The sequence below is a fragment of the Pseudophryne corroboree genome, chromosome 1 (genome assembly GCF_028390025.1).
Source record: "Pseudophryne corroboree isolate aPseCor3 chromosome 1, aPseCor3.hap2, whole genome shotgun sequence".
Classification (NCBI taxonomy): Eukaryota; Metazoa; Chordata; class Amphibia; order Anura; family Myobatrachidae; genus Pseudophryne; species Pseudophryne corroboree.
The window spans coordinates 844,584,007-844,602,234 of record NC_086444.1 but is presented as its reverse complement, the minus strand read 5'-3'; the positions used below and the strand labels follow the sequence as shown (position 1 = coordinate 844,602,234).

The following is an 18,228-nucleotide window of genomic DNA, read 5'->3' as shown; positions in this document are numbered from 1 at the left end:
ATCAAAGCCAGGAAGGATGTCACCGCAAAACATTATCACCGCATTTGGCGGAAATATGTTGCTTGGTGTGAGGCCAGGAAGGCCCCAACGGAGGAATTTCAACTGGGTCGATTCCTGCATTTCCTGCAAGCAGGGGTGACGTTGGGCCTCAAATTGGGGTCCATTAAGGTCCAGATTTCGGCCCTGTCGATTTTCTTCCAGAAAGAACTGGCTTCACTGCCTGAAGTTCAGACTTTTGTCAAAGGAGTTCTGCATATTCAGCCTCCTTTTGTGCCCCCAGTGGCACCTTGGGATCTCAATGTGGTTTTGGAGTTCCTGAAATCACATTGGTTTGAACCACTTAAGACTGTGGATTTGAAATATCTCACGTGGAAAGTGGTCATGCTGTTGGCCCTGGCTTCGGCCAGGCGTGTGTCAGAATTGGCGGCTTTGTCCTATAAAAGCCCTTATCTGATTTTCCATATGGATAGGGCAGAGTTGAGGACTCGTCCTCATTTTCTCCCGAAGGTGGTATCAGCGTTTCACTTGAACCAGCCTATTGTGGTGCCTGCGGCTACTAGGGACTTGGAGGATTCCAAGTTACTGGACGTAGTCAGGGCCCTGAAAATTTATGTTTCCAGGACGGCTGGAGTCAGGAAAACTGACTCGCTGTTTATCCTGTATGCACCCAACAAACTGGGTGCTCCTGCTTCTAAGCAGACTATCGCGCGCTGGATTTGTAGCACTATTCAGCTGGCGCATTCTGTGGTGGGACTACCGCAGCCTAAATCTGTAAAAGCCCATTCCACAAGGAAGGTTGGCTCATCTTGGGCGGCTGCCCGAGGGGTCTCGGCTTTACAACTTTGCCGAGCTGCTACTTGGTCAGGGGCAAACACGTTTGCAAAATTCTATAAATTTGATACCCTGGCTGAGGAGGACCTGGAGTTCTCTCATTCGGTGCTGCAGAGTCATCCGCACTCTCCCGCCCGTTTGGGAGCTTTGGTATAATCCCCATGGTCCTTACGGAGTTCCCAGCATCCACTAGGACGTCAGAGAAAATAAGAATTTACTCACCGGTAATTCTATTTCTCGTAGTCCGTAGTGGATGCTGGGCGCCCATCCCAAGTGCGGATTGTCTGCAATACTTGTAAATAGTTATTGTTACACAAATCGGGTTGTTATTGCGAGCCATCTGTTCAGAGGCTCCTTTTGTTATCATACTGTTATCCGGGGTTCGGGTTCCTACCACGAGTTATACGGTGTGATTGGTGTGGCTGGTATGAGTCTTACCCGGGATTCAAAATCCTTCCTTATTGTGTCAGCTCTTCCGGGCACAGTGTCCTAACTGAGGCTTGGAGGAGGGTCATAGGGGGAGGAGCCAGTGCACACCAGATAGTCCTAAATCTTTCTTTAGATGTGCCCAGTCTCCTGCGGAGCCGTCTATTCCCCATGGTCCTTACGGAGTTCCCAGCATCCACTACGGACTACGAGAAATAGAATTACCGGTGAGTAAATTCTTATTTTCCCTGATTCTGCAGAGTTAGATGACCTATTTAAATTAGCCTGGAACAATCCAGACAAAAAATACCAAGTGTCAAAATGATTTCTGCACACTTTCCCATTTGCACCTGAATGTAGGAAATTCTGGGTTGAGCCCCCGGGAGTTGACGTCTCAGTCTCTCGACTGTCAATAAACGCAGTGCTGCCTGTCCCTGGCTTCTTTATTATAAAGGACCCTGGGGACAGAAATATAGAGACTACACTAAAGTCTATCTACACAGCAGCAGGTGTATCGCAAAGGCCGGTCATAGCAGGTTGCTGGATTGCCATTCATACACGGGCTACTCAGATTCATGGGATATGCCTCTGGCCACTATGGTGACTTACCTGAAGCACGTTCAGGACACTGCACGCATCCTGTGTGACTTACTCAAGGAAATGGGCAATATTAATGCTAGGACGTCTGCCATGGCAGTGTGGGCGTGCAGGGCCTTGTGGTTGCATCTGTGGATAGCGGATGCAGAATCCAAGTGTAGTGTGGAATCCCTCCCCTTTTCTGGGGAATGGCTTTTTGGGGTTGAGTTGAATACATGGATTTCCAAAGTTACTGCAGGGAAATCTACGTTTCTACCCTCTGGGGCCCCGCCGGCTAGGCGTTCCTACCCGGGGCCGTCTGTTCAGTCTTTTCCCTCTAACAGATTTCGATCTAGTGCCAGTGCTGCCTCCAATGCGAATAGAGGCACCAGAGGTAAGACAAAAAGACCTGCAATCACCGGTTCTCAGGAACAGTGCACTAGTTCTGCTTCCACTAAGTCCTCAGCATGACTGTGCCGACCCACCCCGAGGGGATCTCAAGGTGGGAGCTCGACTGTGTCACTTAGCCGCGTCTGGGAGGTTTCCTGCCAGGATACCTGGGTCAGGGACCTCATTTCTCAGGGCTACAAGCTGGAGTTCGACGGTGCTCCTCCCCAACGCTTTTTCAAATCCAGCTTACCAGCTTTGGAGGATACGCTTGTTATGTTGCGACAGGCCATCAAAAAGTAGGTCCAGTCCCACGTCATTGTTCCAGTACCAATACCACAACGAGGCAGGGGTTATTAGTCCACCCGTTTGTGGTACCGAAGCCGGACAGTTCAGTAAGGCCCATTTTGAATCTAAAGTCCATGAACCCTTGCCTGAAGGTTTTCAAGTTTAAAATGGAATCTTTGCGAGCAGCGATTGCGGGCCTGGAAGAACAGGAATTCATGGTTTCCTTGGATATCAAGGACGCCTACCTTCATGTTCCTATTTGGCCACCTCAGCAGGCTTATCTGAGGTTTGCCATGCTGGACGACCACTACCAGTTCCAGGCACTGCCCTTCGGCCTGTCCACAGCTCTGAAGGTGTTAACAAAGGTAATGGCGGGGATGATGTTCCAGCTCCGCGTCCAGGGGGGTCAATGTTTCCTGGACGATCGTATGATAAAAGCAAGATCCAGGGAGCTTTCATTGCTCTATATTTACTGCACTATCCAGCTTCTGTCACAGCTAGGGTGGATTCTCAATTTACAGAAATCCCAGCCAACTCAGCAGCTCCTATTCCTTGGGATGTTACTGGATACTGTGGCCCAGAAGGTGTTCCTTCCAGAGGACAAAGCGAGAACACTTCAGGAGATGGTCCGCATGGTGCTCCTACCTGCTCGAGTATCCATTCATCTCTGCATAAGACTGTTGGGGAAGATGGTCGCCTCATACGAGGCGATCCAATATGGGAGTTTCCATGCCAGAATATTTCAATTTGATCTCCTGAGCAAGTGGTCCGGATCACATCTACAGATGCACCGGATGATACGTCTGTCACCTGAGGCCAGGATTTCCCTCCTGTGGTGGCTACAGTCCTCCAATCTCCTGGAAGGGCGGAGTTTCGGGATTCAGGATTGGATCCTCACAACGGATGCCAGTCTAAGATGATGGGTAGCTGTCACCCAAGGGGCACAGTTCCAGGGCAGATGGTCAGCCCACGAAGCCCTCCTTACGATCAACATTCTGGAACTTCGGCTGATCTACAATGCTCTGCTTCAGGCCTCTCCTCTGCTCAACGATCACGCAATCCAGGTACAGTCGGACAGCGCCACAGCAGTGGCGTACATTAATCGACAAGGAGGGACAAAAAGCAGAGCCTGCATGCGAGAGGTGTCAAAGATACTCCTGCAAGAGCAGTGTTGGTAATCTTCATTCCGGGAGTGGACAACTGAGCAGACTTCCTGAGTCGTCACGATCTCCACTCGGGGGAGTGGGGTCTCCACCATCAGTGTTTCGGCAGGTCATCGAGCGGTGGGGCTGCCCACAAAATATATGATCTCGACTCAACAAGAAGCTTCAATGGGGATGGAGGGGGAAGTCCTTGTATCCCTAGATATCAAGGATGCGTACCTCCACATTCCGATCTGGCCGGCTCACCAGGCTTATCGAAAATTTGCGCTGCTGGACTGTCACTATCAGTTCCAGGCACTACCGTTTGGCCTCTCCACGGCACCAACTGTGTTCACCAAGGTCATGGCGGAGATGATGCTCCTCCGCAGCAAGCGTGAACATTATACCTTACCTGGACGATCTACTGATTAAAGCGTCTTCCAGGTAGAAGCTGTTACAGGGCATTGCTCTCTCAACTCAACTGCTTCAGGATCATGAACAAAACAAAATAGTGGGGTTTGATCTGCGCTAAAATGTGTATAGTGGCAGCCTATGTGGTACAAATGAGCCTTCACCAAGACCCCAAACAAGAATCAGACACAAAATGTAGTGACCACACCCGGCGCTACCTATTCACCCAAATGAAAAATTCTCCTTAACAGCTTACTTTTTCTGTAACAATCGTGTTTACAATTGATGTCGTATAAGTCTTATTTCAAAGAAGACTCATGTCTGAAAAATTAAGACACACAGAACATAGTGCAACCAATTTTGGTAATTAACAGATAAAGAATTTATTTGTTCAACTCACATAAATATGAGTCAATATAGCATATCATCCACCAGATGGCGTTGGTCCTTAGTTCTCACAGGAACTTCAATGCAATATTGCAAAAACCTCCACTAGATGGTATGGGACATCAATCCCCGCAGATATACTGGAAACTCAGAAAGATTGATATATGGTGCAGTACGACTTAACCATAAAAGAGTTTTATTCTGACAAAAACACACTTACATAAAACAAATAATTAAAAGCATATATCACCCATCTGGGATCAATACCGGAGACCAGATTCCAAACAGAGCCAGCTGTAACTACGTCTGCTTAAGCACAAGGTTCTTGCTAGCCGGAAACCCGTTCACGACGTAGTTACAGCTGGCTCTGTTTGGAATCTGGTCTCCTGTATTGATCAAGCACAAAATGTAATCACTCCAGTGCACAATTTATTTACACATTTTTTTCACCTATATGTTTCTAAATTGCTAGGCAATTTTTTATTCATTAAATATTAATAAAAGTTACATTTTAAATATAAAAAAAAATTCTCTTTCAAAGTGCGCCAACGAAGAGACAATCCTTTTTCTGTCCTTTGTCGTTCATTCGCCTTCTAGGAAAGATGGTTGCCTCCTACGAGGCTCTACAGTACGGAAGATTTCATGCACGGTCTTTCCAACTGGATCTCCTGGACAAATGGTCGGGATCTCATCTTCACATGCACCAGATAATATGTCTGTCACCGAAAGCCAAAATCTCGCTCCTCTGGTGGCTGCATATTTTCACCTACTAGAGTGCCGCAGGTTTGGTATTCAGAATTGGATCCTCCTAACCACGGATGCAAGTCTCATATGTTGGGGAGCAGTCACACAAGGGGAAATCTTCCAAGGAAGGTGGTCAAGTCTGGAATCCATCCTTCCGATAAACATTCTGAAACTAAAGGCCGTGTACAATGGTCTTCTACAAGCGGCACATCTTCTGAAAGATCAATCCATTCAGGTTCAGTCGGACAATGTAACGACAGTGTCCTTCATAAACCGACAAGACGGAACGAAGAGCAGAGCTGCAATGTTAGAGGTAACAAGAATCTTCCTCTGGGAGGAAAAGCACCCCTGGACGGTGACCGCAGTCCCTTGATGGACGGACAGAGCAACCCTGGAGGACACAGCAGCCCGTTGATGGATGGACCGATCACTCCTAGATGGACAGAGCCCCCAGGAGGACAGTGAACCTCTGGACGGATAAATCAGCCCGTTGATGGATGACAGATCACCCTTGTATGGACACAGCACCTTGGACAAACACAGCACGGAGTGAAAATGACACGATCACCGGGGACCGGATAGAGTACAAATCCCGCGAGAATCCGGGAGGATGACTTTTTGTCTCGTTTTGGTATCAGAGTCAGGTAGGAAAACCTGAGCCGTGATCTCGACTCGTACAGTGCAATTCGGGTGGGTTCAGTTCTCGAATATCTGAACCAATTCATCTCTAGCGCTAAGAACATTGGAAGCTGTAACAGTAGGAATATAATAACCCCAGTTAGCTGTGGTCTTCTCCAACACATTGGCTGCATTATGACAAATTAAATATAAGTACTTGGTTTTATAGGGATCGCATACGTATCTATCTGTTCCAACACTACTTTGATACAGACATTGGATAGGTAAGCAATGTGTCAACAGATGTTGGGATACCTGTAGGAAATGTTTAGTGCTTGATATATTTCTATTGCCATAGATATATATTAATTATAGTGTGTGTGTGTTATATACATACATGACAGGCGGTAAGAGTAAGATATTTGTTTACATCATTTTTTATTTTTATTTTTAATATGCAGAAACAACTACAAACAAAAGAAGACGCATGCAAAGATTTTACTCGATCCAAATGTCTTCATAAATACAGCTACAGCTCGACAAATAAGGTATGAGTTCTAAAATCACTTAATTATTACGTGGCCCAAATTATTTCCACATTTGAAGTGGACTGGTATGTACATATTTCTGCATCAAATAAGACAGTCACACTTTCACAGGGATTAAGTAAGAATATCAGTTGATACCATGGGGGAGATGTACTAAGCAGTGATAGCAGTGGATAAGTGAGCCAGTGGAGATGTCGACCATGGCAACCAATCAGCATTGACGTAACATTTATAATTTGCATTTTATAAAAGTATACAGAACAGCTGATTGGCCATGGTCAACTTCTCCACTGTTATCACTGCTTAGTACATATCCCCCTAAGAGAGCACAATATAAATGTTAATTAACACGGAGGTGTGATGTAATGGTACAGTATCTGAGATCGCCGGAGGTGTGGGTTATCGGCCAATCTTGTTTTGTTTTAGAGACAATCACTTACAAAGCATGGTTTTGCCTTGTAAGTGATTGCCCCTTTAAAAAAATGCCAGAGATCAGCCGGCATAACGCACCTCCGGCGATCTCGAACGCCATTATATCCCGCCCTGTGTTTTTAAAGCATGTAGTAATGGTTATGTTAACTGTATAGTTTATGATACTGTAATATTTCTTTCCCTCATGGTGTATAATTAAAATTCCTTCAATTTTTTTTTCAAATAGGTCTACATTTGTTGTCTCTGACCCTTCTACTTCAGGTACTGTGAAGCCTGTAAATGTAGATACAGATTTAAAAATCGACAACATTCCAGAGTTCAGTCCACGCATTCTGACATCTATGAAGTCGAAAGCTTTGCGCATCATGCGTACAACAAAGAGCTCAGAATTTTTTGTACACAAGCATAATGTTCAGAGCGATATCGATTTGCCTCAAGAGGAACGCTTCGAAAAAAATGTTCTGATAGATGAGGATTTTTCCCCAGAAGAAATGGCAACAGTAAAGTTTTTACCTGAGGAAGACTTTTTAGAGGGAGCAAAACATCAGAATGATCCAACACAAAAAGATGTTTCCTTGCTACAAACTGAAAGTTACGTTCCTCAAGATCCTTTAATTGGAGAACAATTATCTCATGAAGACTCTATCTTAACTAATAAAATGCCAGAAATTCAACAATCAAAAGAAAGAAGGCAAAGCTATAGAAAGATGCCTCTAGTAGAACATATGTTGTCAAACCTTGAGAGTAATAAAGCTTCACTTTCTAAATCAAGAGGTAAGTGTAGTAGTAAATTCACATTACCGTGTAAGAAAACAGGACAAATTACTGTCAGATATTTTTCAGAAAGAATCAAAATTATAAATGGACGTAGGAAATATCTTTATTTTTTACTTTAATTTATTTTATTGTACTTTTGGACAACTTTATGACTATTACTACAGCTCCATTCTACTGTAATATTTAGTAGGGGGGCTAATTAATTCTGTTAGATCACAGTTTGGGAGAACCAAATCATTAGATTCCTTTTCAAAAACACATAGGGGTATATGCAATTGCGGTCGAATTCCCGAAAATGTCAAAAAAGACGGGACATTTTCGCCCCCCCCAAAAAAATCGACAATGCAATTCAGTACTTTTCGTAAAAAAAAAAAAAAAAAACGGTTTTTCAAAATTTTACTTTTTGAAATTTGACAAATTAGACATTTCTGCAATGGTACAAATGCGGCATTTCGACAAAAGTATATTCAATTGAAGTTTGTAAATTCGACAACAGTGCTTTTAGACAGTAAATTCGTCATTTTCATTCCGCCACACTTTGCTGGCGGAATCTAATAAATTTTTTTAAAAACATGGTTTTTTTTGTGTTTTTTTTTTATTGGTAATAGCATATCTATTTATATTAGAAGGGATTAGGTACTTGGTTTGTCTATTTAGGAGGCACAAGTATTATTTATATATTTTTAAATATATTTTTTTTTATGGAATGGGGTAAAAACCAGAAAAAAAAATGTGTGGGGTCCCCCCTCCTAAGCATAACCAGCCTCAGGCTCTTTGAGCCAGTCCTGGTTGCCAAAATACGGGAAAAAAAATGACAGGGGATCCCCCGTATTTTAACAACCAGCACCGGGCTCTGCGCCTGGTCCTGGTGCAAAAAATACGGGGGACAAAAAGAGTAGGGGTCCCCCGTATTTTTTGTACCAGCAGCGGGCTCCACTAGCTGGACAGATAATGCCACAGCCGGGGGACACTTTTATACCGCTCCCTGCAGCCGTGGCATTAAATACCCAACTAGTCACCCCTGGCCGGGGTACCCTGGAGGAGTGGGGACCCCTTCAATCAAGGGGCCCCCCCCCCCAGCCACCCAAGGGCCAGGGGTGAAGCCCGAGGCTGTCCCCCCCCCATCCAAGGGCTGCGGATGGGGGGCTGATAGCCATGTGTAAAAATGAAAGAATATTGTTTTTTTGCAGAAGAACTACAAGTCCCAGCAAGCCTCCACCGCAAGCTGGTACTTGAAGAACCACAAGTACCAGCATGCGGGGGTAAACGGGCCCGCTGGTACCTGTAGTTCTTCTGCAAAATAAATACCCAAATAAAAACAGGACACACACACCGTGAAAATACAACTTTATTTCACACATGCCGACACATACATACTTACCTATGTTGACACACCGACTGCCACGTCTCCAATGTCGACGAATCCGGGGTACCTGAAAATAAAATTATACTCACCTGATCCAGTGTCCGGTTCTTTTATTGTAATCCACGTACTTGGCAAAACAAAAAAACGCATTTACCCGAACCAGACGGACTGAAAGGGGTCCCATGTTTACACATGGGACCCCTTTCCCCGAATGCAGAGACCCCCCGTGACTCCTGTCACAGAAGGTCCCTTCAGCCAATCAGGAAGCGCACGTCGTGGCACTTTCCTGATTGGCTGTATACGCGTCGGAGCTGTCAGACGCGCATCGCACAGCCCCCTCCATTATCTTCAATGGTGGGAACTTTGCGGTCAGCGGTGAGGTCACCGCTGACCGCAAAGTTCCCACCATTGAAACTAATGAAGGGAGCTGTGCGATGCGCTGTCTGCCAGCTCAGACGCGCAAAGCCAATCAGGAGAGTGCCACGAAGTGGCGCTTCCTGATTGGCTGAAGGGACCTTCTGTGACAGGAGTCTCTGCATTCGGGGAAAGGGGTCCCATGTGTAAACATGGGACCCCTTTCAGTCCGTCTGGTTCGGGTAAATGCGTTTTTTTGTTTTGCCAAGTACGTGGATTACAATAAAAGAACCGGACACTGGATCAGGTTAGTATAATTTTATTTTCAGGTATCCCGGACGTCGACATTGGAGACGTGGCCGGAGTCGGCGTGTCAACATAGGTAAGTAAGTGTGTCGGCATGTATGTAATAAAGTTATACTTTCACGGTGTCTGTCCTTTTTTTTTTTTTGCAGTAGAACTACAGGTACCAGCGGGCCCGTTTCCCCCCCGCATGCTGGTACTTGTGGTTCTCCAAGTACCGGCTTGCGGGGGAGACTTGCTGGGACTTGTAGTTCTTCTGCAATAAAACCAGGGCCCTCATTCCGAGTTGTTCGCTCGCAAGGCGAATGTAGCAGAGTTACACACGCTAAGCCGCCGCCTACTGGGAGTGAATCTTAGCTTCTTAAAATTGCGACCGACGTACGCGCAATATTGCGATTACAAACGAGTTAGCAGTTTCAGAGTAGCTCCAGACTTACTCTGCCTGTGCGATCATTTCAGTGCTTGTCGTTCCTGGTTGACGTCACAAACACACCCAGCGTTCGCCCAGGCACTCCCACCGTTTCTCCGGCCACTCCTGCGTTTTTTCCGGAAACGGTAGCGTTTTCAGCCACACGCCCCTGAAACGCCGTGTTTACGCCCAGTAACACCCATTTCCTGTCAATCACATTACGATCGCCGGAGCGAAGAAAAAGCCGTGAGTAAAAATACTTTCATCATAGTAAAGTTACTTGGCGCAGTCGCAGTGCGAACATTGCGCATGCGTACTAAGCGGATTTTCACTGCGATGCGATGAAAAATACCGAGCGAACAACTCGGAATGAGGGCCCATATTCTTACATTTTCAACAAGGCTATCAGCCCCCCATCCGCAGCCCATGGATGGGGGGGACAGCCTCTGGCTTCACCCCTGGCCTTTGGGTGGCTGGGGGGACGACCCCTTGATTGAAGGGGCCCCCACTCCTCCAGGGTACCCCGGCCAGGGGTGACTAGTTGGGTATTTAATGCCACGGCCGCAGGGAGCGGTATAAAAGTGTCCCCCAGCTGTGGCATTATCTGTCCAGCTAGTGGAGCCCGGTGCTGGTACAAAAAATACGGGGCCCCCTACTCTTTTTGTCCCCCGTATTTTTTGCACCAGGACCAGGCGCAGAGCCCGGTGCTGGTTGTTAAAATACGGGGGATTTCCTGTCATTTTTCCCCCCGTATTTTGGCAACCAGGACCGGCTCAAAGAGCCCGAGGCTGGTTATGCTTAGGAGGGGGGACCCCACGCAAAATTTTTTCGGGTTTTTTACACCTTTTTAAAAATCGAATCAAAATCCGTCAAATCGGCCGTTTTTCGACAGCAGGACTGTCAAATTCGTTTTTTATTGAATATGTCGAATTCCGGCACCCACCTGCCGGAAATTCGACGGTCGAATTGTGTCGAATTTAAAAACGGGCGAAAAAGTGCCGCAATTTGCCCCGGAATTGCATATACCCCAAAATAGCTGTTTGCTTTATTTATGGAGGCATTTGGACTTAATGAAGTTGGATGTATAAAGGTGGATTAGCTTGTAATTTACACATTAAAGAGGCAAAAGTGTAATTTTTTTTTTTTTTTCTGTTCCTCCTTTTAATCTAGCTGTGATTGAGAGTGTCGATGAAGAGTTTGACATTGTAGATATCTCAGACCTGAAGCAACAGGTCATGCTGCCACGTCCTGGGAAGTCAAAAGCTGTGAAAAGCCTGCACGCTACAGAGAGTGAGGATATGTCTGTACACAAGCAAAATGGGCAGGATGTCAAAAAGACATTCAACAACGATGTGACCGTAAGAGATATCAGGGAAAAACATTTTCAGTCAGATGAGGAAACTAGTGATTCTTCTTACAGTTCCACAGAAGAGCTTAGAGTTCAGATTTCAAAAAAGAGAAACCTTTTAGATGAGAGAAACAATCAGCCAGGTCCTAGTAAACTAAAAGAATGGAAAAGAAAAGTGCATCTAAAAAAGGTAGCTTTGACACAAGCGAAGACTAGTGTTGATGAAGTATCTCTAATTAGAGGTCCTTTACTTGAACAGGAATCGAACTTGAGCAATAAAAAGCTAAACCAGCAATCAAAACAAAGACGCAAAAGTTCTAAACCAGATCCTTTACCTGAACAGGAATCGAACTTGAGCAATAAAAAGCCAAACCAGCAATCAAAACAAAGACGCAAAAGTTCTAAACCAGGTCCTTTACCTGAACAGGAATCGAACTTCAGCAATAAAAAGCCTAACCAGCAATCAAAACAAAGACGCATAAGTTCTAAACCACGTGCACATGTACAGAAGACTGTTTCTGCTGACTGTGAGAATAATAAATCTTCAGCTACGTCTAAATCAAGAGGTAATGTGTTTTTTATGACGCAATATGTGCATACATTTTCTGTTTTTGAGCCAGCTGCAGGAGGTTTTTTTCCCGCCTCTCTCCTGCGTTCCCATCTTTCCTCCCCTCCCACCCACCGTCGATTTCTTTATCCCTCTATAATCTGTTTCTCACCTGTCTCCACTATTTCTCTGCCTGGGTCCACAGGATTATCCACAGGATAACATTGGGATATTGTCGAGCGACAGCGAATATGGCACCAACACAGTCACGAGCTTTCTGGCCTCCCAGGATGCATTGGGGCCCCCACTACATAGTCCCGCCCACTGACTCAGTCAGATCAGTTTTTTGCTTGGTGCGGCAGGAAGCCGCATGGTCACAGGGCTGCTGTGAAAGCAGCCTTAAGTTTTCATTAATTTATTTTTATAGACTTACTGTTTTGGTTTTTTGAGCGACTTCTCTTAACAGCGTCTTAAACGCATACTAGAAAAGTCGCTCCAACAACTACCCACCGGGTCGCAACAACGCTTACCTTAGGGTATCAGTGCTGTTTTGACGGGTGTCTGTGTCGGATGTTCTAGCAGGTCCAGCAGACGTAACCAGGCTGTGGCCGGAGCATGGGGAGACAGTGAGTATATGGACTTCCTCTTACTAGAGGGGTCAGGACACAGCTACGCTGATTTGGTGGAGACTACAAACAGTGTGTTGATGCGCCAAACATCCCGGTGTGACAGCGCTACGCTCTGGGGAGCATAGGCGCCAGGACTAGGTGAGGCCGCGATCCTGGGTGTTTAAGTCAACAGGGGGTTTCAGACGCTCTCCTGGCCGCCCCTCCTCCGAGTTCATGGCCAGTTCCCGCGTGTCTCTCGTTTCATGAACTGAATGACCTCACTTCCGGCTCAGACGCTACCACGAGGGTACTCGGTCGCAGCTTAGACGCTGCGGTTGTGTACACTGGATGTAAACCCGCCCAGACCGAGTCGCAGGCCTTTAGCGTCTGCATACACGTGGAAGTCGCTCAGCGTCCGTGTCCGTTATTAGTTACCAAGAGCGGCAGTGTACACCAGTAGCGTCTGAATCCACTCCGCGTCTTACGAGCGTATTTGCTTGGATATGGAAGTGTGGTGAGTCTCCCTGTATCCCGCTCTCTGGAGGCAGGGTATACAGTACTAAAAATTCCTTCTACTTTTTAGTATGCATTGTTAATTTCTCTGACGTCCTAGTGGATGCTGGGGACTCCGTAAGGACCATGGGGGAATAGCGGCTCCGCAGGAGACTGGGCACAAAAGTAAAGCTTTAGAACTACCTGGTGTGCACTGGCTCCTCCCCATATGACCCTCCTCCAAGCCTCAGTTAGATTTTTGTGCCCGAACGAGAAGGGTGCACACTAGGTGGCTCTCCTGAGCTGCTTAGTGAAAAGTTTAGTTTTAGGTTTTTTATGTTCAGTGAGACCTGCTGGCAACAGGCTCACTGCATCGAGGGACTAAGGGGAGAAGAAGCGAACTCACCTACGTGCAGAGTGGATTGGGCTTCTTAGGCTACTGGACATTAGCTCCAGAGGGACCGATCACAGGCCCAGCCATGGATAGGTCCCAGAGCCGCGCCGCCGGCCCCCTTACAGAGCCAGAAGACTGAAGAGGTCCGGAAAATCGGCGGCAGAAGACGTCCTGTCTTCAACAAGGTAGCGCACAGCACTGCAGCTGTGCGCCATTGCTCTCAGCACACTTCACACTCCGGTCACTGAGGGTGCAGGGCGCTGGGGGGGGGCGCCCTGAGACGCAATAAAAACACCTTGGATGGCAAAAAATGCATCACATATAGCTCCTGGGCTATATGGATGAATTTAACCCCTGCCAGAATACACAGAAAAACGGGAGATAAGGCCGCCGAGAAGGGGGCGGAGCCTATCTCCTCAGCACACTGGCGCCATTTTCCCTCACAGCTCCGTTGGAGGGAAGCTCCCTGGCTCTCCCCTGCAGTCACTACACTACAGAAAGGGTTAAAAAAGAGAGGGGGGCACTAATTACGCGCAGTATTAAAAATACAGCAGCTATAAGGGGAAAAACACTTATATAAGGTTATCCCTGTATATATATAGCGCTCTGGTGTGTGCTGGCAAACTCTCCCTCTGTCTCCCCAAAGGGCTAGTGGGGTCCTGTCCTCTATCAGAGCATTCCCTGTGTGTGTGCTGTGTGTCGGTACGTTTGTGTCGACATGTATGAGGAGAAAAATGATGTGGAGACGGAGCAGATTGCCTGTAATAGTGATGTCACCCCCTAGGGGGTCGACACCTGAGTGGATGAACTGTTGGAAGGAATTACGTGACAGTGTCAGCTCTGTATAAAAGACAGTGGTTGACATGAGACAGCCGGCTACTCAGCTTGTGCCTGTCCAGACGTCTCATAGGCCGTCAGGGGCTCTAAAGCGCCCGTTACCTCAGATGGCAGATATAGACGCCGACACGGATACTGACTCCAGGGTCGACGGTGAAGAGACAAATGTGACTTCCAGTAGGGCCACACGTACATGATTGAGGCAATGAAAAATGTTTTACACATTTCTGATAATACGAGTACCACCAAAAAGGGGTATTAAGTTCGGTGAGGAAAAACTACCTGTAGTTTTCCTGAATCTGAGAAATTAAATGAGGTGTGTGATGATGCGTGGGTTTCCCCCGATAACAACTGATAATTTCTAAAATGTTATTGGCATTATATCCTTTCCCGCCAGAGGTTAGGGTAAGAACAAGGGCTCTACCCTCTCCTGAGATGGCCGCCCTTAAGGATCCTGCTGATAGAAAGCAGGAGGGTATCCTAAAATGTATTTACACACATACTGGTGTTATACTGCGACCAGCAATCGCCTCAGCCTGGATGTGCAGTGCTGGGTTGGCGTGGTCGGATTCCCTGACTGAAAATATTGATACCCTAGATAGGGACAGTATATTATTGCCTATAGAGCATTTAAAAGATGCATTTCTATATATGCGTGATGCACAGCGGAATATTTGCCGACTGGCATCAAGTCTAAGTGCGTTGTCCATTTCTGCCAGTAGAGGGTTATGGACACGACAGTGGTCAGGTGAAGCGGATTCCAAACGGCATTTGGAAGTATTGCCTTATTAAGGGAGGAGTTATTTGGGGTCGGTCTTTCAGACCTGGTGGCCACGGCAACAGCTGGGAAATCCACGTTTGTACCCCAGGTCGCCTCTCAACATAAGAAGACGCCGTATTATCAGGCGCAGTCCTTTCGTGGGCAAGCGGGCAAAAAGTTCCTCATTTCTGCCCCGTGACAGAGGGAGAGGAAAAAGGCTGCAGAAATCAGCCAGTTCCCAGGAACAGAAGCCCTCTCCCGCCTCTGCCAAGCCCTCAGTATGACGCTGGGGCTTTACAAGCAGAATCAGGCACGGTGGGGGCCCGTCTCAATGAATTTCAGCGCGCAGTGGGCTCACTCGCAATTAGACCCCTGGATCCTTCAGGTGATATCTCAGGGGTACAAATTGGAATTCGAGACGTCTCCCCCTCGCCGTTTCCTAAAGTCGGCTTTACCGATGTCTCCCTCTGACAGGGAGGCAGTTTTGGAAGCCATTCACAAGCTGTATTCCCAGCAGGTGATAATCAAGGTACCCCTCCTGCAACAGGGAACGGGGTATTATTCCACACTGTTGTGGTACCGAAGCCGGACGGCTCGGTGAGACCGATTCTAAATCTAAAATCTTGAACACTTACATACGGAGGTTCAAATTCAAGATTGAGTCACTCAGAGCAGTGATTGCGAACCTGGAAGAAGGGGACTACATGATGTCTCGGGACATCAAGGATGCTTACCTTCATGTCCCAATTTACCCTTCTCACCAAGGGTACCTCAGGTTTGTGGTACAGAACTGTCACTATCAGTTTCAGACGCTGCCGTATGGATGGTCCACGGCACCCCGGGTCTTTACCAAGGTAATGGCCGAAATGATGATACTCTTTCGAAGGAAGGGAATTTTAGTTATCCCTTACTTGGACGATTCCCTGATAAGGGTAAGATCCAGGGAACAGTTGGAGGTCGGTGTAGCACTATCTCAGGTAGTGTTGCGGCAGCACGATTGGATTCTCAATATTCCAAAATCGCAGCTGATTCCGACGACTCGTCTTCTGTTCCTAGGGATGATCCTGGACACAGTCCAGAAAAAGGTGTTTCTTTCCGGAGGAGAAAGTCAGGGAGTTATCCGAGCTAGTCGGGAACCTCCTATAACCGAGCCAAGTCTCAGTACATCAATGAAAGGGTTCTTGGAAAAATGGTGGCTTCCTACGAAGCAATCCCATTCGGCAGATTCCACGCAAGAACTTTCCAGTGGGACCTGCTGGACAAATGGTCCGGGTCGCATCTTCAGATGCATCAGCGGATAACCCTGTCACCAAGCACAAGGGTGTCTCTCCTGTGGTGGTTGCAGAGTGCTCATCTTCTAGAGGGCCGCAGATTCGACATTCAGGACTGGGTCCTGGTGACCACGGATGCCAGCCTGCGAGGCTGGGGAGCAGTCACACAGGGAAGGAATTTCCAGAGCTTATGGTCAAGCCTGGAGACATCACTTCACATAAATATCCTGAAGCTAAGGGCCATTTACAATGCTCTAAGCTCAGCAAGACCTCTGCTTCAAGGTCACCCGGAGTTGATCCATTCGGACAACATCACGGCAGTCACCCACGTAAACAGACAGGGTGACAAAAGAAGCAGGAGGGCAAGGTAGAAGCTGCAAGGATTCTTCGCTGGGCGGAAAATCATGTGATAGCACTGTCAGCAGTATTCATTCCGGGAGTGGACAACTGGGAAGCAGACTTCCTCAGCAGACACGACCCCCACCCGGGAGAGTGGGGACTTCACCCAGAAGTCTTCCACATGTTTATAAAACTCGACAAGTATTGCGCCAGGTCAAGGGACCCTCAGGCAATAGCTGTAGACGCTCTGGTAACACAGTGGGTGTACCAGTCAGTGTATGTGTTCCCTCCTCTGCCTCTCATACCCAAGGTACTGAGAATTATAAGATGGAGAGGAGTAAGCACTATATTCGTGGCTCCGGATTGGCCAAGAAGGACTTGGTAACCGGAACTTCAAGAGATGCTCACGGAGGATCCGTGGCCTCTACCTCTAAGAAGGGACCTGCTCCAGCAAGGACCCTGTCTGTTCCAAGACTTACCGCGGCTGCGTTTGACGGCAGGGCGGTTGAACGCCGGATCCTGAAGGAGAAAGGCATTCCGGATGAAGTCATTCCTTTCCTGATCAAAGCCAGAAAAGATATAACCGCAAAACATTATCACCGCATTTGGCGAAAATATGTTGCGTGGTGCGAGGCCAGTAAGGCCCCGACGGAGGAATTTTCAACTAGGTCGATTCCTACATTTCCTGCAAACAGGAGTGTCTATGGGCCTGAAATGGGGGTCCATTAAGGTTCAAATTTCGGCCCTGTCAATTTTCTTCCAAAAAGAACTAGCTTCAGTCCCTGAAGTTCAGACGTTTGTGAAAGGGGTACTGTATATACAGCCTCCTTTTGTGCCTCCAGTGGCACCTTGGGATCTAAATGTAGTTTTTGGGTTCCAAAAGTCACATTGGTTTGAACCACTTAAATATGTGGAGTTAAAATATCTCACATGGAAAGTGGTCATGCTGTTGGCCCTGGCCTGGGCCAGGTGCGTGTCAGAATGGGCGGCTATACCTGTAAAAGCCCTCATCTGATTTTCCATTCGGACAGGGCGGAATTGATGACTTGTCCTCAGTTTCTCCCTAAGGTGGTTTTCAGCGTTTCACCTGAATCAACCTATTGTGGTGCCTACGGCTACTAGGGACTTGGAGGACTCCAAGTTGCTAGACGTTGTCAGGGCCCTGGAAATATAGGTTTCCAGGACGGCTGGAGTCAGAAAATCTGACTCGTTGTTTATTCTGTATGCACCCAACAAGCTGGGTGCTCCTGCTTCTAAGCAGACTATTGCTCGTTGGATTTGTAGTACAATTCAGCTTGCACATTCTGTGGCAGGCCTGCCACAGCCAAAATCTGTAAAAGCCCATTCCACAAGGAAGGTGGGCTCATCTTGGGCGGCTGCCCGAGGGGTCTCGGCTTTACAACTTTGCCGAGCAGCTACTTGGTCAGGAGCAAATACCTTTGTAAAATTCTACAAATTTGATACCCTGGCTGAGGAGGACCTGGAGTTCTCTCATTTGGTGCTGCAGAGTCATCCGCACTCTCCCGCCCGTTTGGGAGCTTTGGTATAATCCCCCTGGTCCTTACGGAGTCCCCAGCATCCACTAGGACGTCAGAGAAAATAAGAATTTACTTACCGATAATTCTATTTCTCG

The 18,228-nt window shown here is 47.2% G+C and overlaps 1 protein-coding gene across 11 annotated transcripts in view; it reads left to right on the top strand.

Annotated features, from left to right (window-relative positions):
* CENPC (centromere protein C) overlaps positions 1–18,228 on the top strand; it is a 755,709-nt gene that overhangs the window by 447,314 nt on the left and 290,167 nt on the right. For all 11 annotated transcript variants that reach the window (XM_063919916.1, XM_063919914.1, XM_063919915.1 and 8 more), the window contains 3 exons: positions 6,272–6,358; positions 7,017–7,564; positions 11,170–11,913. In XM_063919916.1, the coding sequence (XP_063775986.1) occupies positions 6,272–6,358; positions 7,017–7,564; positions 11,170–11,913 (1,379 nt within the window). The remainder of the gene's footprint in view (positions 1–6,271; positions 6,359–7,016; positions 7,565–11,169; positions 11,914–18,228) is intronic.